At 37.5% G+C, this 24372-nt stretch overlaps 1 protein-coding gene across 3 annotated transcripts in view; it reads right to left on the bottom strand.

Annotated features, from left to right (window-relative positions):
• Positions 1-236: 236 nt before the first annotated feature.
• The window catches only part of ABCC9 (ATP binding cassette subfamily C member 9), a 104105-nt gene continuing 79969 nt past the window's right edge, over positions 237-24372 (bottom strand). For 2 of the 3 annotated variants that reach the window (XM_081125431.1, XM_081125430.1), the window contains exons 32-41: positions 21112-21214; positions 14540-14641; positions 13831-13951; positions 12522-12652; positions 11726-11804; positions 9938-10046; positions 8377-8480; positions 7833-7966; positions 6035-6097; positions 237-1703 (exon numbers count right to left, since the gene is read on the bottom strand). In XM_081125431.1, coding sequence (XP_080981557.1) covers positions 1566-1703; positions 6035-6097; positions 7833-7966; positions 8377-8480; positions 9938-10046; positions 11726-11804; positions 12522-12652; positions 13831-13951; positions 14540-14641; positions 21112-21214 — 1084 coding nt within the window. In that variant the 3' untranslated portion in view covers positions 237-1565. Of the gene's footprint in view, positions 1704-4923; positions 5345-6034; positions 6098-7832; positions 7967-8376; positions 8481-9937; positions 10047-11725; positions 11805-12521; positions 12653-13830; positions 13952-14539; positions 14642-21111; positions 21215-24372 lie in introns of all 3 variants that reach the window. The other variant, XR_013997981.1, reaches the window with a different exon arrangement.

Genomic DNA, 24372 nt, shown 5'->3' with positions numbered 1-24372 from the left:
AGTATTACAGATTTTCCAAGAGTAGATGCATAGTACAGTAAACTAACATAAGAACTAAAGGAAGGGAGCATAAATTCTCTTTTTCAATCAATCATAATTCTTCAAAATTTTACAATTCATGCAGATCTTCATATGACAATCAATGATATACTAGATGGGCACAGAACTGTAGTAGAAAGCTTTGGCTGCTAGTATGACAGTGAAGGTAACTTTTATTTTTTATTTTATTATTTTTTAAAATATATCTTTATTGATTTCAGAGAAAGGAAGACAGAGTGAGAGTGAGAGAGAGAGAGAGAAACATCAATGGTGAGAGAGTCATTGCTCAGCTGCCTCCTGCACGCCCCCGACTGGGGATCGAGCCCGCAACCCGGGCATGTGCCCTGACCAGGAATCGAACCACGATCTCCTGGATTCTAGGCTGATGCTCAACCGCTGAGCCATGCCTGCCTGGGCAGTGAAGGTAACTTTTAGTATTTTTAAATTTATTAACTTACATTTAAGAAAGCAGAAGGCCAATATCCCATCAATTTTTGATTCACTCTTAACATGCACATTAAAACGAGAAAATGTTTTTGACATACTTTCTACATGCACATTACATTAGAGCAGGAGCAAATAGATACATGTGTGATACCACTGGGCATAAATGTCTAAAAGAAGCACACTCTTTCAGATATTTATATAAATATATATATCTGCTGTGCAAGGAAGGCCTATGCTCCCAAATCTTGAGTAATGTGAAAGTTTAGGGCTCAGAACCTTAACCACATCTAATGATGATTTAAATTATAGAAAGCTTTAGCTGGCCTGCCATTGAAGATCTGGACCTAATTACTCTGAACTTCAGTCTGGAGAAGGCACATAATGCCCGGAATATTACTAACGCTCTCCCTGCTAGACAGACAAACATGGAGCCTTGGCTTTACAGAGCCACTCTAAATGTGATAACTTCTTGGTGACAGGAAACAATTTAGATGAAAAAGAAGAGAGACTGCTATATGAAACATCAATATTTCTGATGTTGATGAATACAGAAAATATTCTCACACAGTAGATAATGAATTTGAACGTTTCATTTTCTAACTGTTTAGAAAACTTGTCCTTTTATTCTCTTCCAGTAACATCTGGAGACACTAACAGAAAGAAAAATATATTCTAACAAAAAGAGTAAAATAATACCGAACACTCACTGTGTCTTCTATGCCTGAGAGATATCTACCACACTTAATGTTATGAGAAAACATACCTGCTGATTTAGCACTTAAAGCTGCTTACTCGTTTTAATACAACTTTAAAGGTAAAGTGACTAAATCATTAGAAGAACATCAGTAATGAATATGTTAGGCAGTAAAAAAACAAAACAAAACTAGGAAGAAGTCAACATAGGAAATACAATATTCACTGGTGAAGTGACATGTAATTACAAAGTTCTGCAACATACAAATAAGCTTTATAAAAACGTGTAAAAGTTTAAGAGCACTTTGCAAAGGCCAAGCTGATGATCCACTGAGTAAGTTATGAGCGCGTTACTTTAAATAAGGGCAGCATTTTAAAACATCCCTTCACATGTCTGCGCGAACGAAAGAAGCGAATACTCCATCTTCCCGAGCCAAGAGGCTCTCTGGAGTGTCATATTCTAAGATATTTCCTCGCTTCATCACAATAACGAGGTCTGCCGTCAGAATAGTGTGAACCCGATGCTGCGAGGGAAAAGAGTACAGGCATTCGTTACAAATTTTAAGGCACAAACAACATATTGAATTATAAAACAACGTATATGAATATTTCACCAATTACTCAAGGACATTTATTTACCTTGGGGTGAATTTTTAAAATACTGGCCAGTATGGCTGGGTCTTGTACATATGGACTGTATTAAATGGATTGCAGCTAATATAGTAGTTCCATCATTTGCATGGAACTGTAAGTAAGCTAATGTGTTCTGTGAAATAATTAAATAAGAAGAGCCATTGTGAACCAGTTGAGTTATAGCTTAGTCTAGACCCAAATTATCTCTTATGTGGAGTCAGCTACTTCTGTCAGCTATCACACAATTAGAAGAACCCTGGAGGTTGGTCAGTTCTGGGAAGACAATATAGGGAAGTCCATTCTGACGTGCAGTATTAGAATGGATTATTCAGGGTTTCAGACACGCTGTCTCTTAGTCTTTAGAGATCACTGCCACTCATTTGTTCTATCTTTCCGCATGGCTCCCTTTGGAGGGAAGCTTTGGTGTTAGCAATTAATAATAAAAGCTACCACTCATTGAGCATATATTATACATTCAGTGCTCCACACACATACTTGTTAATCATCAGAGCATTTCTCTTCACTTTACAGAGCAGACCATTGGGGTTCACAGAGATAAAGCAAAACCAGACCACATAGAGAGCAGCAGGCCCAGTGTCAAAACCAGGCCTAATTTCAAAGTGTGAGGTATTTCCAACCTGCTACCAAGCTGTTTCATAGGGAGTATCTGGTACTTGAGAGGATTGTTCACCTGCCATTGTTAGCATTACGGTTAAGGGCACAGGCTCTGAAATTAGACTAGGTTCATATTTTGGTTTCACCACCTGTTAGCTGCACAATCTTGAGCAACAAACTTGATTTTTGTATGCCTCAACTTTCCTGTCTGTAAAATGGTGGACATAATAGTATCTGCCTCGGAGAATGGTGGTGAGGGTCAAATGAGATAGTCCATGTAAAAAAATTTCAGCACCTTGTCCAACACATATAAGCAAATAATAAATGTCAGCTATGTTATTTTTTTATTTTCAGGATTTACAAGGGAGACATCTCTGCAGTAGGCCTTTTTACTATTCTCACTAAGTGCTGTACAACAGAAGTGCAATGTGGGCTACAACTGTGAGGCACATGTAATTTTAAATTTCTTAGGAGCCACATTTTAAAAGCACAAATAAACAGGTAAAATACAATTTAATCATGTATTTTCACCCAATATATTCAAAATGTTATATCAACATGTAACCAATATAAGAGTTATTAATGAGGTCTTTTACATTCTTCTGTTAGTACTAAGTCTTTGAAACCCAGTGAATATTTCGCACCTACAACATCTCTCAATTTGAACGACCCATAATTCAAGTGCTCAATAGCTGCATGTGGTAGATGCTACTGTATTGGACCTGGACCACACAGGTCAAAACATCAGCATCCACCTGTTTAGCGGATACACTGGCTCCCAAAGTGCCTTCTCCTAACCCAAAGCCCAACCTGAAGCTGTCTCCAGGGGCAAAGGCCTATCTTCTGCCCTGGCCACTTAGATGGGGTAGTCTCAATGTTCATGCTTTCAGAAAAGCAAGGAGTCATGGTTGGGACTCACGACTAGAGGGGACAAGAAAACAGGTATATGGAGTGTGATAAAGATGACAGCTTAGAACATGCATCACTATTTCCAACGTCCACAGACAAACCTATCATTCACTGAATACTGCTAGCTAGTGATATGTATTTAGGGATTATCACTAGTTGGAAGATAGTGTCTATTTATCTTTGTGAAAGGACCAGAGCCATCTGCATACCCACACATTTAGAAAAAAATACACTTAAACTGTATGTACTACTTAATATGTGCTGTGCATTTTCCCTCCAAAACAAATTAGTTCTTCAATAACCATACCACAGATGTTAAGAAAAGAATTTGGCTTCTAAATCCATAAATAGACTATTATAAACATTGCCTTGATATTCTAAAATAATGTTTATCTTTAAAAAATGAAAACATTGAAAAACTTGGCCAATGGAAATAAATATAGCCAGTTCTTATTCCATTAATCTAAATTATTTTTTGCTTGACAAATTGTGATGTCCATTGTAAGAGCGTTGATAAAATTTTCAAAATGCTCCAAAGGAATTAATCTAATTGAGAGTGAAGAACAAATCACTTTCATAAATAATGCCATGTACCATTTTAGTGCATGAGGGCTTCTTCTCAGAAGCCAAGGAAAATTATCTTAAGTTATGCCATAATTTTCATGGGCTGGTAACAAAATTAATAGAACCATTTTTAGCAGGGGAGGAAAATAGTTACTTGTACTAGAGCTGAGGATCATTCTGCAAGGGGTTCCCGCACATGTGGGTGGTGCTCTGTCTCCTATGAGCCTGTTAAGAGGAGTTGGTCCCACAATAATTTGTTTTCCCCCACAGCTTTCTGTGTGTTCAGTGAGGAGAACTCTAAGTATCCTGGTAGCCACCTCCACACCAGTGGTCTTGAAATAAAGGACAGGTGCAAGATACACAAGCAAATAAAAACATATTTAGTAAATGCAGCAGAACAGAAATGAGGTAAAAACATACTTTTTTTTTTTTTTTTGGTGAAAAATACAAATGATGCTCAAGTAATCTTCCAGGTGTAGATTAAATGGTACCATCCAACAATACCATGCTTCATGCAGAACAGAGAAAACTACTAGTCTTTTGAGCAGGAAAGGGTCTTTTTTTCCCCCTTTACCTACCCATTTAGAGAGAATAGGAATTTTTTTCTCTTTATCTCTCCAGTGAGAAAATTCTTGAAAATATTATAGAACCACTTTTTCATGTTAGCCAATTCTCTTACCTGTTAAATTGTTCATACTTTGGTGTGAATGAATTAACCAGGTGACTCCTTCTCCAGAACAGAAGGAACCACCCAGTTCACTGGGAAAGTGAGAAAAAGTGGGTTTTTCTTTACTGAGACTAGTTTACAGAAGGTGGGCCCTGAGAGGGAGTCATTTCCTGCCACCTTGAAAAAGCCACGCTTCAAAGGGTGCTCTTTCTCCCATGCATCATTCACAAAAATCGCAGCCTAAGCAAGCACTCCATATATAGCTCCATTACTCAACAGTTAAACAAGTAATTATTTAAATTAATGGATCTTCAGGGCAAGTGCAGAGCATGCATGGCATTTTTAAGGACACTTACAGAACATCCCTCAAGGAACAGGGAGACTGGTCCTTAAGACAGAAGTAAATCTGGTTCTCAGGTTTTCATAAACACTCCCTTGCATGTTTACATTTCAGTACATGTACATGTACCTCATGCAAACGGAACATAACTGAAGCACTTGGTTGGGCTGATTTGTGTGACAGTGGCCTGTAGTGAGTTCCCTGGCCACTGGCAATCACTGCATTGCCTTGCTGTACTAAGGGGATGCTGCTAAGATAGCTACCAGAGGATGGGACACTCGGCAGTAGCTCATGATGGTCTACTTGTTGGTCATCACCAAAGTGGAAAAGAGGCCATTCTTGTGGGCAAGCAATTCTGGAACCGTACCACACTCCACTAAAATACCCTCAGAAAAGACTAAAACAAGGCCTGCGTCCATAATAGAAGAGACACGGTGCTGGAGAGGAAAGAAAGTAGAAAGAAGAAAGAGAATCAGCAAGAGAAAACATCCAGGTGATTCATTTACAAAATAGATTTTGTCAAACATGAAGCCTAAATGTGAGCAAGAATCCACTTATCTGCAAAGAGAAAGAGAGAAAACCACGGTCTACTGTAAGGAAGTTATAACATGGATTACAAAGATTTAAGCAATTCTTCAATTTGGTTGGTGCTCAGAGAAAGTGCTGCCTCAGCTGTGAGGCATCTCATTGCCTTCTTACAAACAAACAAAAATCAGTTAAGTGAATAGAGACATAGAAATTAAGTGTAAGTAGTGGCAGAATTAGCAGTCAAATTTAAGAATTTTGCTTCTGAAACTGCTCATCACACGATCGGATTGTTGAAAAGAGAATTATCCCATATGAACTACCACCTGAATCTAGCACAAGGCATGACCTGCTGGAACCTTAGATTTAGGATGTCCTATCATTGTAACTTAGGGGAGGTGGGTAGAGCAGACAGTCTAGGAAAAAAATGTAAAGGCTCTCAGAGTATAGCAGGCTTTTTTCCTTTTTACACAGATACAGAAAAATTAGCAGAGAAATATATAATTCAATAAAGGTATATTTTAATTGCTCAAAAATAAAGATGATTGGATCTTGGAATGAAAACCAAGGAGAAATACAACAACTCTGTCTCTCATACTTACAGCTATTGTAACAACGGTGCGGTCTGCAAAAGCTGTCATTACCACTTTCTGCAAAATGTTTTCCTGCCAAAAAATAAACAAAGTAAGTCTGAATTTTCTCTGGACTACTTCCCCTTACTATGATATCTGGTCCCCAAGAACAATGTTTCCCCACGCCCAAACCCTTCTGAGAGCTCCCACTCTTAAGTCCGCTGCAGAAGGTGTAGCAGAGAGCAGTCCCAGACACCGAGTTCTGCGGCTGTCTTCAAGATGCAAATAAAACTCATCTGGTCAATGACAATGACTGATAAGTTTATGGCCAGGGAACCGAAAGAGGAAAATGAAAGCAAATGAACATGGAAATGCTCACTTGAGTCACACCACAAATGGTATGTATTCGATCCCTGGCCAGTGTGGCTCAGTTGGTTGGCATCTTCCTGTGCACCGAAGGGTTGCCGGTTCGATTACCAGTGAGGGCACATGCCTGGGCTGCAGGCTCAATTCCCGGTAGGGGGTGCGCAGGAGGCAGCCTATGGGTGTTTGCTCTCGCATTGATGTTTCTCTCTCTCCCCCTCTCCTTTCCTCTCTCTCTCAAAATCTTTCAAAAAATCGTATGTATTCAAAACTAATAAAACCTTATAAAGGTGTTCCCCTTTGGATCAGATAAAGGAAAAATAAAATACATGCCCCAAATTTGAAATCTGATCCATAAAAGAACATTCCAGGCAGGAAACATTTTTATTTCTACCATAAACTGCTGTTATCATTATATTTTAAAAGATGTTCTGGGTAAAAATTCTAACTCTCTCCTAGAGGCAAGCTTGATTACCTAAGTCTTAGTGTGAAGTAGTTTTTTTCTCCAATCAGGTGGCTTGTTGCCAATTCATTCTCATTCACATTCTCTCTCTCTCTCTCCCTTTCCACCCCCCATCACTCTCTCATCTCTATTGTAGCAGTATTATCCTATTAATAACCCCCAATATTGTATAACCTTAGTAATTAACACTAACTGTGATGTAGTTATGCTTACTTAGTGAAATGGCTTGATTAGAAACTATTTTATTGCTTTAAATTATGTTAACTTTGAGAAGATATACTATAATTTTATACAGTTACTCTAATTCATTAGTCTTATTTAATAGAAGGAAATCATGTCGAATTAGCATCTCCATATATAATTGGTTCTTATTCCTGAAACTGTTTCACTTTTGGGGGCAGTTTTACCCAATCTAATGTGTATAGTAAGAAAATAACATGAGGTTATGGAAGCTTTTTATTTTTGTACTTTCTGATGCCAAACTTTTAATATTAAGTTAACTTTTATAAACATTGGTTGCTAGATCATTCAGTTTGTGGTTTAATGTGACTTTTCTCCACTTAATCAGGGCCTTCTAGACAGATCTTTTTTGTACATAATTTCTAAAGTCAAATTTTCTGGTTTGTTAGTATAAACACATTGACACAACTATTATTTATTGTAGCCATTATTCTAGTGAATCCTTCTTCAAATTACTTTAGAAATTAACAATTGGCTTTGGTCATCAATAGATTCTATTAAATAGAGATCTGAATACTTCATTTTAGAATGTCCATGATAATACCTGAATATAGTACAGTACTCTTATCTACTGAGCCCTAGAATTTTACTGTTTTGAGAATTTAATAAAAAGTAACGGCAGATTTATTTTGTGTTTATTGGCAATAGGAACACTCTTAAAACTGCCCTGAAGATTCAGATTCCAATCAGGAGAAAAAAAAATTAATTTTCATGTGCATTTCTCTAAGTCATCGATTGGAAAAGCTTAGACGGTGCACTCACTGTGGCCATGTCGATGGAAGCCGTGGCTTCGTCCATGATGAGGATGCTGCTCTTGCGGACAAAGGCCCTCGCAAGGCAAAATAGCTGCCTCTGCCCAACACTGAAGTTCTCCCCACCTTCGGTGACAACTGCATCTAAATCAGAGGAAGAGGCGAGGATTTCACTGAAGAAAGGCTACTATCATGTTCCTTGGGTAAGGTAATGAAACAGGGTAGGTAAGTGATTGGGTAGATCATGTGAACACGATGACCACGGGGAAATATTCTGACTGAAGTGCCCTGTGCCCAGCAATGGTGAAAAGGCAATAAATGTATTAACTGGAATACTTCGGAGTGCTCACATGGAACAGAATGTTACAAGGCTCACTCTCTTGTATTCCATGCAAAATCATTAGGTTTTAAAGTGTTCTAATGACCTTTAGAAGATTATTTTAAATATAAGGGAATTTAACACTAGAATTATGTGATTTTAGCATAAATTATAGAGATATGTAGTAAATTCATTGCATATTTAAAAAAATAAATGTATAATTTAGAAAATTTACCTAGACCTCCTGGTAGGGATTTGACCATATTCTTCAACTGAGCAATTTCTAGAGCTTCCCAGAGTCTGTCATCTGTGCATTTGCATTCTGGATCTAAATTAAATCTGTAGGGGGGAAAATCAGTTAGTCAATAAATAAAAATAAAGAAACTTTTGTATATGTTTGCGTATTGCTGTTCTTTCCTTAAAATGTAAGTTCTATTTGCTTTGGTTTTGGCTGTATCCCCAGTATGTACAACAGTGCTGAGGGCAGAGCAGGCATTCAACTTATGTTTGATGAATGAATGAACTTAATGCTATGACATGGTTTTTGATGACATAATCAGTAAGGTTCTATGCATGACAAGATATAATAAAACTCATTATTTGACTTCGTTCACTTTCATATTATGTTTCATGAAACCTGAAGAGTGTCTAGAAAAATATTTCTACAGAACTGATGCTAAATACATACATCTACCTGAGAACATATAAAGCTAATAGCTTTACCAACTCATTGCACTGTACCAACCACAATAGTAGTAGTATGTTTATTCAGAATAAATATTTTCACAGAGATAGATTTACTATGGCATTGCTAAATAAATGGATACTTCTAGAACTTTTAATTAATGTTACAGCTGAATACAGAGCGATCTTACACTTTCTCTTCAGGACGAGTAACTAGTAAAAGGAAGTGGAAAATTACTTCTTTGTAATTAAATAAATGGAGAAGGGGAGCGAGAGAGCAAAGCTTAGATGAAATGAGAGGCATAAGCTTGTGGATGATGCCATGGCGGACTTTGGAGTCAGACAAACTTTATTTGGGATCATGGTTCTACCACTTACTAAGTGTATATATTTGGGCAAATTACAGCTTCTCTGAGGTTCAAAATACTCATCTGTAAAATGGGGATAATAATATACAGGGTGGGCAAAAGTAGGTTTACGGTTGTTTGTATGGAAAAGAATATGGAATAAATAAATAATAACACAACAACAAACTCTGTTTCACGTACTCACAACTATAAACCTATTTTTGCCCAACCCTGTACACACTAGAGCAATATTTTGAGGATTTAATGAGACATATATTTAAAGTGCTTAGCAGATACTAGTTACGTCCATCTTTTTTTCCCCCAGGTGGGAAACCACAAACCAGGAATGAAGAAGATTGTAGCAGCTTCTTAAAATCAATTTTGGCTGAAAGAAAAGTTATGAGGGATGGGGGCTGGAAATCAAGGTACTAACCAAACTCAGTATCTGCTAAGGTCAGGTAAGATACACAAGAGATAGGTAGGGTATCAGTAGGGTGGAACACCTAAGACACGTCTGCCAAGAATCCAGAGGAAAAAGTGACTTTTGTAAAATCAAAGAGAACTGGAGACTTAAAAGATTGGCTTCTATAGGCTAATTTAGTAACTCTAGGGTTCCCTAATCCAAGTTGTTGGACAGATATTTGATCTTAGCATCTTGACAATGCTATTTTACACCTACCTGAAAAGCATTTCTAAGCAAAACTCTCCTATGAGCCAAAGGGTAAATGCTGAGGCACACAGTTTTATGTTGAGCACGGCACCTACCTAATAGAACCGCTAAATAGTATTGGATCTTGCAGAATGATTGAAAGTCTAGAACGCAATGTATGCAGTGGTAGTTTTGAAATGTCTATCCCATCAATGACAATCTTTCCTATTAAAGAGAAACAAAAACGACAGACATGTAGTAAAATCACAAGCAAAATAATATTTATTTGTTTTACAAATTGAAAGTACTTTCCTAGTTCAGGGTTGAAATTCCTAAAATTTCTTTATCCTGGTTCCCTGCTTTATTTTCCTCCATAGGACATTCTATACACATTTACTGATGTTTTTTTTATTGTCTTTCTCCCCAACTAGAACGTAAGCTCCTTGAAGACAGAGATTTTTGCCCGTCTTTTTCACTCTTGTATTGATTGAATAGTTCAGTATATTACAAATAAAAAAGTAAATTCTATAACATAGATACCAAATTTTAATGAATTTCCCCAAAGTGTGCATAGATTTATAGACACGTGTGCAATCGTGATGGCCTTTCCTCAAATTTGATAGATTTATTTTATCGTATCACTTTGTGCAAAAACAATATGGCCTTAGGAGATGAACGTGCCAGGTGAAGCATGGCTACTGGAATCCCTTTTCCAGTTGGCTTTGGAGTCAAGAGCAAGAAAGGTGATTAGCTGAAACGATCTTTCAGAAATAATACATTATCTATTAAAATCCTAATAGTCTAATGATAATAAAAAGAGAATATGTCATTGATAGTGCATATGGAGCCTGAAATGATGTTTCTTAATCTAATATGTTCAGTCATAACCATAGTTTTTTAATGAAAAGTGTCAATCAATTGTCTTTGGATCATGCAATTGAGTCACACTGCAAATCCCAACTGAAAATCTTTAAAGTATCTGTGTATTATTACTAGCCATGGAAAGAGCAGACCACTAATCCAGCAGCAGATACCTAACTTGTTCCTGAATCTAAACCCCAACTAGACAGCAATTACCACAGTTCAACTTTGTGTTCATAAATTGACCTCTTTATCTCATAGAGCTGTTGTGTAGATTAGATTAAATAATATAAACTGTCAAGTACAATAAAAATGTGAAGTACTATCATCATCATAATCATTACAGATAATAATAGTAAGCACACTGCCAGATCCCCTTTTATTCAAGAAGACTTATGTGCTGGCCTATTTATAGGCCACTTGATAGACTAAATAATGTGACATATTTTTTTCTAAAGTAAAGATTAAATTATTTCCATGTATCATATTATAAATAATTTTGTGGATGAATAAATATTTTTGTATATTTTCAACATGGGCTTGGCACTTTACAGCAAAAGTTGCTTCCTCACAACATGTTCAACATTATTAAACAATGTTATTAAGATGATGATAAGAGTCATGCACCAAAATTAAAACTGCAGATTATTTATCTCCTTGTATTTTTTTCCTCTGATGGAAAGAGATATATTTTTAGTCTGCAGGAAACAAGAGTGTCTTCCCCTCTCTTCCCTATTCTTGAAATGCCACCTCCATCTACTGCTATTCAAAATGACTGGTCTTGTTCTCATTTTATCAGTATACTAGAATTTTTTAACAACTATATCTAGAACTGAGTTTTGGGCTAATAGTTTTATTTCCCTGATTCTACATTTTTTCTTTACTTTTGGACTGTGTATCTGGGATACCTGCCTCAAAATATGGACTGTAGGACACAAGTCCTTATAAATATTTATTTTTCTATTTCTGTAGAATTAAGTTGATGTTGCATTTTTAAGGGGAATTAATGTGGAAATAATGGAAAAAATTAGTTAGCAACTCACCATCAAAAATATCAACCATTCTGAAGAAAGCCAGAGATAATGATGACTTCCCACTGCCAGTGCGACCACATATGCCCACCTAAAAAAGGAACTGTCACTCAGAGAGAGAACTCAGACAAATGATAGGAAATGGGAAAAAGTCTTTTTAACTTAGACAAGATACCACAGTGAAACCACAATTCTATTTAAATACTTACATTAATATTATCATTCTCTTTTCAGATCTCCTTTATGAGTGATCATTATAAAGATTAAAACAATGGAGTCCTCACCAAATCTTCAGTAATTCCATTCCAACCCTTTTTATTTCTATGTGATTATGTTGTTTTTCTCTGTGGCAAAATTTCTGTATTAGGTATATGTTGGTTTGATAAATATTTTTTTTCTTAGAAGTGATGATTTTATAACAAAAAGTAAAACAAGTCCATTTTTTTCCTGCACACTTGCTCTCTTTAAAATAACTAAAATAAATCATTTGGGACTAGAGCTAGTCTCAAATGCAAAAGTTCTCAGTGGGATGTCTGGTACAGCTATGAGCCAGAGACAAAAATTTTGAAAAACATGCCTGTTGTTTACTTTCCTGATCTCATGGGTGACTAATGAATAGGAATACAACTTAAAGAACATATATTTTATCCTGATCTTATCTCTGCTTTTTTGTTGTTGTTATGTAGATAATTTGACTTGTAAAGTGTAGAGAATACTATGTGCACTAAGTGAGAATATACTTGGCTGAAATCTCTGAAGAGCTTAGGCGTTCTGTAGGATATAAATCAAATGTCAGTGAATTCCATACCTTTTGCCCAGGTTTGATGTAAGCCTTGACGTGTTTAAGAACAGGTTTCAGATTATTTTCATATCTGACACACAGATCATGAATCTTGATCTCCCCTTCCTGTGGCCAATGTTCTGGAACTTGAGAAGGATCTGGGAGGTAGGGAAAGACAGAAAGATGGTGAAGGAAAGGGAGAAGGAGAGAGAGATATATGAACATATTTTTTACCCCCTAAATTTAAAGTAATACTGAACCAAATTCTGTGGTTTTTAAATTAAAATTACACAGAGTAAAGGCTTCTGGATGACAAACTTTTAAAATAGTTTTTTGTTTGTTTGCTTTTGGAGCATTCAACAGCATCATGGCTATTCAGCATTCCATCACTTAATTCTATTCAAGATAGTTCATCTGTGAATTGACTCATTTGTTCAGTCCATCGATCATCAAACATTTGAGTACTTGAAATGTGAGGGGTGTTGTGGGAGGTGTTGGGAATATAGAGATGAAAGACATGCCTCAAGGTGCTCAGTGTGTCCTGGGGGAAGCATACAAGTAAGCCAGCATCTACAGTACTGCATGGGGATACACATGAGGGAGGCCAACCCATCCAGAAGGGTTTCAAGAAGAGATGATGTCTGAGGTGAATCAGAAAGGATATGTGATGGGGAGACCTGTTTCAAATATATATATATAGAGAGAGAGAAGAACAAAAATAAAAAGAAAGCACAGGCTGTTGGCATGGCCAGACTAAAAAGTGTGTGGATGGATGATGAGAGCTGAGACTAGCTGGGTGGGCAAGGATTTCCTAATGAAGGGTCTCGTGGTCTATATAGCTAAGTTATCTAGATTTTGGCCTTGAAGACCTGGATAGCTATTGGAATATTTAGACAAAGGAATGCATTTTAAGCATCAGATTTGCACTTAAGATCTGTCCTCAGTATTGAATCTCCTGCTAATTTAATTCCAGCAAAGCTAAGAATCTCAGTATTTTAAGATCCAAGTTCCTTTACATCTAAGTTAATAAGGTCTTGAGAAAGAAAATACGATTGTGTATGGTTTGGGTTGGTAATTAGTCTAAGAAAGTCCAAATATTTGTATGATTATCTTTCAATATTACTAGATAATATCTATTGGACTCTGATTGTACCCAAGACTTTTCAGGCCTAAAAAGTCTTATCATCTCAGGAGGACCTAATCAAGCAAAGTCGAGATGAGTGGGGATCCTCTGGATACTGAAGTGGAAAACAAAAGCAAAAATGACAATGTGTCTAACATACAATATTTGAATAAAATACATACTTAAGTGAAAAAATAATATTCTGAACAATACCCATGGTGCCTTCATAGTTCTCAGACTCCATAGTCAAGAAACTGTTCACTTTCTTCACTGCCCCCATCTGGACCTCCAGGTCAGCCAAGTTCCTCACAACCCAATTCAAATAATTGGTTATCTGTGTTAGATGATACACAAAAAGAGTAACACATTTAAAATAAACTATCAATTTCTGCACTTACTGGATGCTTGGAGACAGAATGACTTGGACAGTTAGTGTACATCATGTGGTACAATTCATAGGTGCTGCAGGATACCAGAGACCAGAGATGATGTCATGAGATAAAGTTGTCAAAGAAGGTATCTGTTCTTCAAGGGTCCTCAAATGTCTGTTTTGTGAAGCCCTGATTGCCCTTCACAATGGATAGTGTATGTACCTCTGTTTGCACCTTTCTCATTTCTATTCATATTCACCTTAGTGTCCCTAAGTGGGTTGTGAGCAACTCAGGAAAGGGATTCCCAAGGAGCCTTGGGGGTGCTCTGATCACAGGGTTTGAGGAGGTTGTAAAAATTGGTTCACAATATCAGAAATAAATCTGTGCTTTTCTAAAACTCTGGTTTGGGTCCGGATCTACTAACATTTGCAAGATGTCATCTTGTTATGAATTTCAACATTATCGTCTGACATCCATGAATGAGAGTTGATAAAAACTATGGAAAGTCCCTCCAACACTGCACAGAAGGAGAGATTTTCATCCATACCTACCGTAAGTGCATACAGAAGGCCTAAGCCCACCAATCCAGAATTGGAAGACATGCTGATGCATGCAATAGATGCAGTGAGGACAATGCAAGCTCCCAGATAGTCCTAAAAAGGAGCAAGAAAAAAATGTTAAAAATATCTTTCCCAAGTTCTTAAACAAAGATCCCCATCAAAGTAGGTGATCACCAAGAAAATACACATCACTCCTATATGTCCTATTAAGGGGAAGGCTACCTACGTTATGAAAGGGTTGAGAGAAGTTAAATAGCTTGCCAGAAATTAAGCTGCAAGTTTTTACCACTATTATCTCCAGCAACGGTAATAACACTAAGTACATTGTAAAGGTTCAGTAATTCTTTATAGAATAAATAACCAGAGAAACTCATCCCTTCATAAATCATTCACTGAATTTTTATGAGCCAAATATCTTCTAAATCAAGACTTCTGAATTATTTTAGGACTCTTATAAATTATTTAATTCTCCACCAATCCCCTTTCTAGACTTTAAGAGGTGAACATGTAAAAACATTAATATGGTGAGAAGTCCAATACAAAGTTTTATGATATTTTAATCCCCTACTTTGAACAGCAATATGATTGTCTCCTAAAATTCTTTGCTATGCATAGGTGCTAGGGGTTCTTTGCTTTCTTAAAGTGCAAAGCACTATTACTTTAAGACATGAATTTCATCATTCAGTTCCAAATTATTATTAATTTCTCACTATTTCAATTGTGGAGGAAAAAATCATAAAACTCTATGTTCTTTGTTACAAAGAATAGATTGGAATAGGACTAGAACAGAACAAGGCCACATTTAAGATACTAAACAATAAAATAATCACTGAGTCTAAATAAATAAAAATTAGACTTTAGGTCTAATATAAATATAAAGAAATTGAAAAACATCATTCACTCTATCTCTTTCTCTCTCTCTGTTAAATTTACTATGGAATGTTTATATCCAGGATTCACCCATTATATAGGATTAAATCACAGATTCAATTAGATGATAATTTTAACTATTTTCTACTGAATTAAAATGGAAATTCTGGTAACAGGTAGGTAGTCTTATCCTGGCAATAGAGTGAACAAGAGAAATGAAAATAGATGAAGGAAGGAAAGGGAGAAGGCTGATCAATAGATTAGTCAATGTATACTTTCTGGGTCTCTTCCACATGGCTAATGTTTTCAAATCTGTAAAGTTTTCAATAAGATAATCAGACATTATTGTGTAAAATAAGCCAAAATTTATATATGAAGATACTGTGTAGACATAACATTTTTGATATTTCAACAATAAGGCTTAGCTTTTTGAAATACATATATTTACAGCAAATTTTCTTTAGAGGAAACACCCATTTTCAAAATCTACAGTCTACTAAATAGATATGAGAGCTTAAAAGCCAATATGTCTTCAGTTTAGTATGTGTAACAAAGTTATTTTATTTATCAACAAATATTCTTTATCTTTTTTTTAAGAAAGTGCAATTCATGTTGTCTTTTAGTTGTACCAACTAGATACTTTTCTGCTCACTCCTGGATTATTACCACTGCTCAAAAATGTTTTTTTCTAAGGCAACAGAAACTTTTGTAGGCATTTGATAAGAATTTTACCTTGATCTGCATAAGAAAGGGAGCTCCTTTGTGCACAATATTTATCAAAAAATTTCAGAGCAAAATCACTAAATTCCAACCACTGCTTTTCAAATAGTACAGGAGTACAGAAGTGGGAAATTGATAGACAATGTAAGAACTTACATTAGCTTTCCATTTTCCACTTCTTTACCATTCAACTGAACAAGTTTAATGAATTACCAAGTGATTCAATAATCACACCTCCTTTCCTTTCCTTCACAAATATGTCAACAGTAAAATGGCTTAAAGGCAATAAATTAAAAAAGGTAAGCAGATGGCCTGAATAACTCACACAGAGGAGAGTAAATACTTAGGGATCACTAGCAGCATTTATTCTACTTCTATTTGTTAGGATTAACCAATCAAGTCAACGAAAAACACACCTGTGGTCAAAACAGTCCGATGGAATGAGAGATTCAATTTAGAAAACAGAAGTTATCACCTATGTGAATGACCCACGGTCAATGAGGGCCCAATCACAGAACATTTTATCTGTATAGTGATAAATTATAACGTCCACAGAGTTTGGGAATTTGACGGTCTACTCCAGAAGGGGGCCTTTGATTCCCACGTCAGATTTGTAGTCATTCCATAGTATCTATCTACATGTGAGATCATAGTAAACATTGTACTTTTTTATAAAACAGGCTTGTAAATAGTTAACAGCCGCATAACCTCTCTTTCACGTCGCCCTCGGGAGTCTACGATACCACTGAGTCGGAGAATGCATTCGGCCTCCCAATGGCGAGGGCAGGGCACACCTGCCCATCGCGGGGTTAGGGACACTCGCAAAGGCTCTGTGCTGTTGCACAAGACAGGCTCTTGTGCAAGCTCACCCTGAAGACCATTTTCACTTTAGCCCGTTGATTCTGCAGACATTTTTTTTTTTTCTTTTTGGCTTCCTGATACGAATTTTCTTTTATCTTCTCGCCACACAGCAAGACAAAGCCTTGGAAGGACAGCTTTTAGATAGAGTTACACAATTTTTGCAAATGGGAACACCGATGCCAAAGAACTGGAACTGTTTAGTGCAGAGGGCTGGGGCGAGAACGCTGGGCCGGACCAAAGGACGTAAGCAGCCCTCAAAGGTTAGGACGCGGTGACACACTCCACACCACTGCGGCCACGCCGCTTGGCACCGCAGGAAAAACACTCCCTTCTGTTGCCAGAGCAACCTGGGTGGTCACAGGCTAGCTACTTTCTCACCCGCCAAATCATTTCCTTCTTCTTGACTCTTGTCCGGTTTTGATTCGAGTGCGCTTTGACCTTTATTTATTTATGTTTCCCCCATTCAAAGTGAGCTTGGCGGGCAGGGCGAAGCTTCCACAGGCAAAACTTCACCCAGGGAAAGGGGGGAATGTGTGAGCGTCTTAACTCTTCCTTAACTCTTCCTTCATGTGTTAAAAAAGAAATAAATACATTAGATCATAAACAAGAATTGGGTGGGGCTCCGGGACCTTCCCAAATTCAACAAAAGGTGTTTTCACTCTGCTTTCCCTCTCTTCCCTCCCCTTGAGATTTCTGTCCATAGAATTCAAGCAGCTGGGTCTGGAAAGTTAGAATCGGGAGTGAAGAGAAAGGAAAGAGTAAAGTGGCCACAGAAGCTGTCATAAGTTTTCTCCTCTTTTTCTCCATTAAGGTGATGAGTCCATGAATTAGAGCTGGTGACATCCCCAGATCCGGGTCAGGACAGCCTGCTTGCCTCTTCCGATCTATGCCCAGTGCCTCGACCCTCTTCATACCATTTTAGTCATGTTTCTGCTCTGGAAACTCCAAGAATATTTGCTATAAGCAGATGTTTTTGTTAATTTACTGAGTAATATGGCAAAAGGGGTTATTAATACTGTGGATAAGATCAATGCAGATTCATTGGGCCAAAGAAAAGTTTTCATTGCTTATTTTTTTACAATGACTTACAAGGCAGGATGTGTCCAGCTGTGGGGTTCAGAGGGCAGTTCACACCCTAGTCTCTAAGGTCCTGTACCACAAAATTCATATTTCTGACACAAGATTTATTTGTTTCAAAAGGAAATGGTGTCTCCAGTGATATGAACACGTCCACAGGAGCACAGTAGTAATGAGGTCATTTAAATGTGTACAATTGGGAGAAAGGCTATTTCCTAATATACTTAATCATATACTTAATCTATTCAGCACTCCTACTATGGCACATGTCCTTAGATTGTAACATTTATAGTCAAATAAATATTTTAATATTCTAATGTTCCAATTATTCTAGTTCTGATGAAAACTCTCAATGTACTCAGAAGAACAGAAAGAGAATGAAACTGACTGGTTTTAAGCTGTACCTCTGGGATTGTCTGGAGATGTGTGTGCATGTGTCTGTGCATGCACATACCCACATAAACTTATTGATATATAAGTACTATCAAAAAGAAGACAAATGATACATGAAAGACTATGGACTTTTACTTCTGTCAGCAGATATATCTGAAACTTTGCAATAATTCAACAAGTTTCTTATCAAAATTTACCTTTACTCATTAGAAATAGAAGCAAATTATTTCTTCATCTTTTTGGGGTATTGGTTTAAAGGAAAGTTCTGGCAATGAGACTAGATAGCAAATTTTTAAAAAATTATAATACATAGTAAACAAAGAAAAGATGTAATAACAATGGTATTATCAGGTAACAGAATGAATGGCAGATCATGAACTTCCTGTTGAAATATCAGTATTTTCTTTAGGTTTCTACAAGTAGAACTAGAATTCTTTCATATTCAGGTAGGTCTGACTGCCTTTTCCTGTGAGGGTTAAAGTAGTGGGTTGTGAGTCAAACTAAACTAACTCGTTCTGAATCTGGCTGCCGTTCCTTTCTAATTTTTCCTGACCTCCCCTTTCTTGGCAGTCTGAAGGCTCTAATATCTTGTATTCTGGCTATGAGAGCAGAACATATGGTTTGCTTGAAGATCCTTGTTAAACACTTGTCCATTAACCTGACAGTAGGAAGTGCTAAAGAGCAGAAACAGGAGTCAAGTCAGACACTCACCTCAAGTCCAAAGCAAACATGCTTGCCCCCCAAAAAACGTACTTAATCTTCAAGTTTAGGAAAATCACATACAAAGGTAACTATTAACATTTTCCCTTATGAATTTAGGACCTTCTTTCATTAAGCTATTTCATCGTTAATTCTGTTATTCAGATATGTGTGATTTTTTTCTTAGAGAAAACAGATTTAAACAAATAAACAGAAGTTGTAAACAAAGATTTAGGATCTGGCCATGATCTAGAAAAAATGTTTTGGTTTCGTTATAAATCCTAAGCAACACTTTATCTGCCTTTATGTTATCTAGGGGTAATTCAAAAGACATTTTGCCCAGTCCCCACAGCTACCTGGAAGGAATTTCCTATCAACAACCAATGCTTCTATCTAAAACTTGTGAAATATAATTGTGTTATATTCTGAATAGTTTCTACATAATAACTAATATAGTGGCAGAGGTTCTCTGTAAACTAGTAAGAATTCATGACCACTATATCTCATGGGTGGTGGTGGGGTCCAAGATTTCGTATCAATCTGTATCTATCCATTGACAACTCAGATTTTAACTTGGGCTCCTTCATTTCAACCTTATCAAATTCCCTTTGCTGCCTGCCCTCTCTGGTCTATTGAGTTTTGAAAGAAATCCTGTATATGATAGGGGTGCTTGATCAGCAGAAGTGAGATTCTCACAAAAGCACAGATAAACCTCCTTTTCCCTTTTACAAACTAATAGATAATTATTTTTTAAAAAGATTACGGGGAGGGGGGGGAAAGACTATAGACAGCTCATCATTACCACCAAAGTAGCTTATCTGTACTACAGATAGACCAGTCTGCAAACTAAAGTTGGCCCTTTAACATCACAGGGATTAGGGGTGCCAACCCTCCACACAGTTGAAAAACTACATATAACTTTTGACTCCCCCAAAACTTCCCCTCTAATAACCTACTATTGACTGGAGGAAGCCTTACCGATAACATCAAGTCAATTAACACATTTTGTATATGTATTATATACTATATTCTTATAATAAGGCAAGTTAAAGAAAATATAATTTAGAAAATCAAAAGGAAGAGGAAATACACTTACAGTATTTACTGAAAAAAATCCACACATAGTGGACACGTGCAGTTGAAACGTGTTGTTCAAGGGTCAACTGTACATTCCCTTCTCTTCTAAAACTTATCTCTTCTATTTCCTACTCCATGCTCTAGCTGGTTGGGTTATGATTCACTTACCAAGGCAGATACTGTTTCCATTCATTTATTATCCATCCATCCATCCATTCAAAAGACATTTGTTGAGTGCATTTGCCAATCAGTGAACTATGGGATTTATATTATTATTTTAATCCTAATATCCCCATGAGGAATGTATTCTTATTCCTACTTTATAGATGAGGCATTGGGACTCAAATAAATAAATTAACTTGCCAGACCAAGTCTGTAAATGCCAATGCTTGTGCCTGCTCTCCCACTTCACAGGACAGAAGGAGGCAATCGATGATTAACTGCAGTTTTTACATTCTGTGCTAACGTGATCCTCTACTGACTTAAAATATAAAAATCGCCATCTCTTCCAGGCCTGTCAAGCTGAGTGAAGGAAATGAGTACATTTGTTCACTTGTCAAATTTGCTTTTTTGGCAAAAAAATTGAAGTTCAACAAATATTTGCCATTCCATTAACTTATGTAATCTAGAGACTGATGAACACAGAATGAATTTTTGCTTTGGGGGCTATTTGTCTTGCCATTAGCTAAAACATTATGACAAATGTCCTCCGCAACGTAAACAAACCTGAGTTATTTTTAAAGTCCTGAAAATGTGCAGCGAGTGCCTGCATCTCAGGGGCAGGCTGATTTTTACAACCGCCTCCCTCTTTGCATCAGGCCTCTTCTCTGTTTGGTTTCCATTTCGAAATCGCGAAACGAACGTACCGTTCTGACCTCCAGCCATCTGTTGGCAGCCGAGAGAAATAAGTAGGCAATGTTGTTCGTGTCCGTCAGTTCCAGCATACGCTGCTTAAATCTGGTTTCATGCCTGCAGAAAACAAAAAGGTTATAATGGTAGCCACACAACAGGCGAAATAATAAAGAACAGAAAAATCAGTCACACTTGCTACTACACTATTTACTCAACAGAGTGACAAACCAATGGGATAAAATAACTAGCAAATGATCCTACTTCAAAATCAAGGCCGGCTGTTGCTGCTCTGGGGTATTCTCAGTAGAGATGGTGTGGTCCAGTGTTTCCTTCATTTCTCAGACCTCTGCTATCAAAATGAATCCTTCTGATAACAAAGTCCTGTTAATGATCATTTCACAAATTTCCACATCATCATGGAAACAAGGTATGGCCTGTGTTGCAAGGGGCCTTACATAAACCAGAAGAAGTTGTACAAAAATGGAAAATACCGTACCTATTTTTTGTGTTTATTTTACTTTTCCAAATAGCACAATTAGAGCTGGGTGGGAGGTGCTGGATGAGAACCAGGGAAGACAGGGACCTATGCACTGGTGGCAAGCAAATATATACTTTTAAATTTCTCTTTTTGCCTGGTGTTTCTGGGAACCAAAAATGGAAAGTGGAGTGACATGAAAAAGAAATAGGGTCTTTGGAAATGGCTGATGTTCTTAGAAGAATGACACAATTTAAATAAGATATCTTGCCTGGCTGGGCACGGCTCAGCAGTTGAGCGTCAACCTAGGATCCAGGCGATCGGGGTTCGATTCCTGGTCAGGGCACATGCCCAGGTTGAGGGCTCGATCCCCAGTCGGGGGCGTGCAGGAGGCAGCCGATCAATGACTCTCTCATCATTGATGTTTCTCTCTCTCTCCTTTCCTCTCTCTGAAATCAATAAAGATATATTTAAAATAAATAAATAAATAAATAAATAAATAAATAAATAAATAAAGATATCTTATGCCTTAAAATTCTAGGGGTGTCCCCAAAAATGTATACATACTTTTTATGGATAGCTCAATTGATGTTTCTTTCTTTTCAGATTTAACCCATTGGAATTAATAATTATTCAAAGTGTGTATGCATTTTGGGGGGACAGCCTATATTTGTAACAATGCTCATTGCACAGAAGGAACCCTTACTCGTGGTGCTTACAGGTTCTATGACACGTACAGCTTAGATATTAATTCCTGACCAAATTAAGGTCATCCTTGGTGAACCACATAATCAGACCAAATTTTGTGGAACATGTTATAAAGGAAAATAAAAATCTTATCCATTTGGACATATGAGCTACTCTCACAGCAACTCAGGCTACATAGTGCTAAATCTTTTCTAAACCACAAAAATAGTCTCTTTTCACTTTTGAATTATTTTCCCTGAATAACAGAAACAATGAAAAGCTGGATAATATGATAAAAATAACTTATCTGAAGGTTGGAAGAAATGCCAAATCAAAATGTGGTGTATTCACCCTCTGCGGCCATGGCTGGTCTTACACAGATCTCCTGCCTACGCATCATGTTTGCAAGGAATAACCAACTTTCATCTGACAACCCGGCAGTGATTCCTGATTGATAAAAGACCGCCTGCCCCAAGTCCCCCGAAATGTTCAAATCAATTTGTAAAACTTTATAATAAACCACTGCTATGTCGAAGGATGAAGAAGTCTGGGTGGGGTGTTCACTTGGCCCATGAAACCATCCATACAGGCCAACATAAAGCAGATACTTGATATCTGTCCAACTGACCTGATCACTCCAATATGCCAAACCAGATAAATCAGATAATTGAGTCAGACAGTAACATCTGATCTAAAATAATCAAAGGATTCTGCAGTCAGAGCCAAATAATTACCTCACTTTGAGTTATGTAGCCTTGACCCAAATGCCAGGCACAGAGGACCTGTGCTGAACAGCATCATACGGGGACAGGACCGAGCAGCCTTAGGAACATGCCTACCCCTTGTGATGATCTTTTTAGAGATGAACAGAGTGACTACTTAAAAGGTAGGATGGTTCCTAGGACCATAGGATTTACTGAGACAGTGAATAGAACTGTAAAAGATATGTCCACATAAGGGCCATTCTTTTCTGTACCTGCAATGGTAGGTAGATTTTCACCCATTCATTCAGAAACACACAGCAAGCACCAACTCTAAGTGACACATTACAATATACATATGGACAAGACATGACTTCTGCCCTTGAGGAGCCCACTGTTTGTGAAGGAGGTAAACAAGGCATTAACGAGTGAGGACGGTGCAACACAGAGCTAGTTATAAGGACCCTCCCTACAAAATGCTCCATGAACATAAAAGAAAGGGACCATTTACACTGTCCAGAGGATCTGGAAGGCAGGAAATGGGGTGGAGGGTGGCAGAGAACAATTAAGAAAGGTTTCACGAAGGAAGGTGAGGATGGTCTGAGTGAGGTTTTAAGGGATGAGCTGAATTTTTCAGGTGAACATGGAAGGACAAAGCGGTGGACGTAGGGGAGGCAACATGGGCAAAGGCACAGAAAGGAGAAAACTCCGAATTCTCAGGGCCCGAGGCCGGGTGCTCTCCCAAGAGCACGGTGGGGATGGAGAGATTGGAGGCGGGGCGGCTGGACCAGCGCCAGCGGCCTGCATTTGAGAGGAACATCAAACACTTCATTCTGACAAAGTGTTTTGTCTGGGACTCTTCTCCCCCTTTAATTTGGGGATATTGTTTCAGATACACTCTTAAAGAGTTTGTAAATGGAGCTGGCAAGAGTCTGGAGCAGCAGTGCGAGGGGAGGGGTGGAAATGCAGTGAACATTCTTTCTGTGTGTTTCTCTTTGGCAAGAAACCTCCTGTTTTCCTAATGGAAACTTTGACACACTCAGTCTGTATCTTTTCATCCGCATCCAGCTCATCTTCTGAACATTCTTAGACCTTTATTCTGTCAGACAAAAAAATAATAGGAAAGGTCACTGAAATCTCAGTCTAATTTAACTGTGATCCTTTCGTGGTGAAACTTCTTGAGGGAGTTGACTGCTGCATGTGAGTACACCACGAGCTCTGGATGCAGGGGAGGAAAGGCCGTCTAATCAGTAAATTCTAACTTTCCAAAAAAGCTGAAGACTCTGGGGACTCTGGGTAGCTTGAAAGGAAGGAAGAGATGGATGAAAAAGAATGCGTTTGGTTCTTTACCACAAGTACCACACGTAAAGATTCTAGAACTGCATTCAGGTAACAGGATCATGCCTATATTT

The sequence above is a fragment of the Miniopterus schreibersii genome (assembly GCF_964146895.1).
Source record: "Miniopterus schreibersii genome assembly, chromosome: 2".
In the NCBI taxonomy this organism is placed as follows: Eukaryota; Metazoa; Chordata; class Mammalia; order Chiroptera; family Miniopteridae; genus Miniopterus; species Miniopterus schreibersii.
Note: the sequence above shows the minus strand (reverse complement) of the source record. Positions and strands in the feature narration are given on the sequence as shown.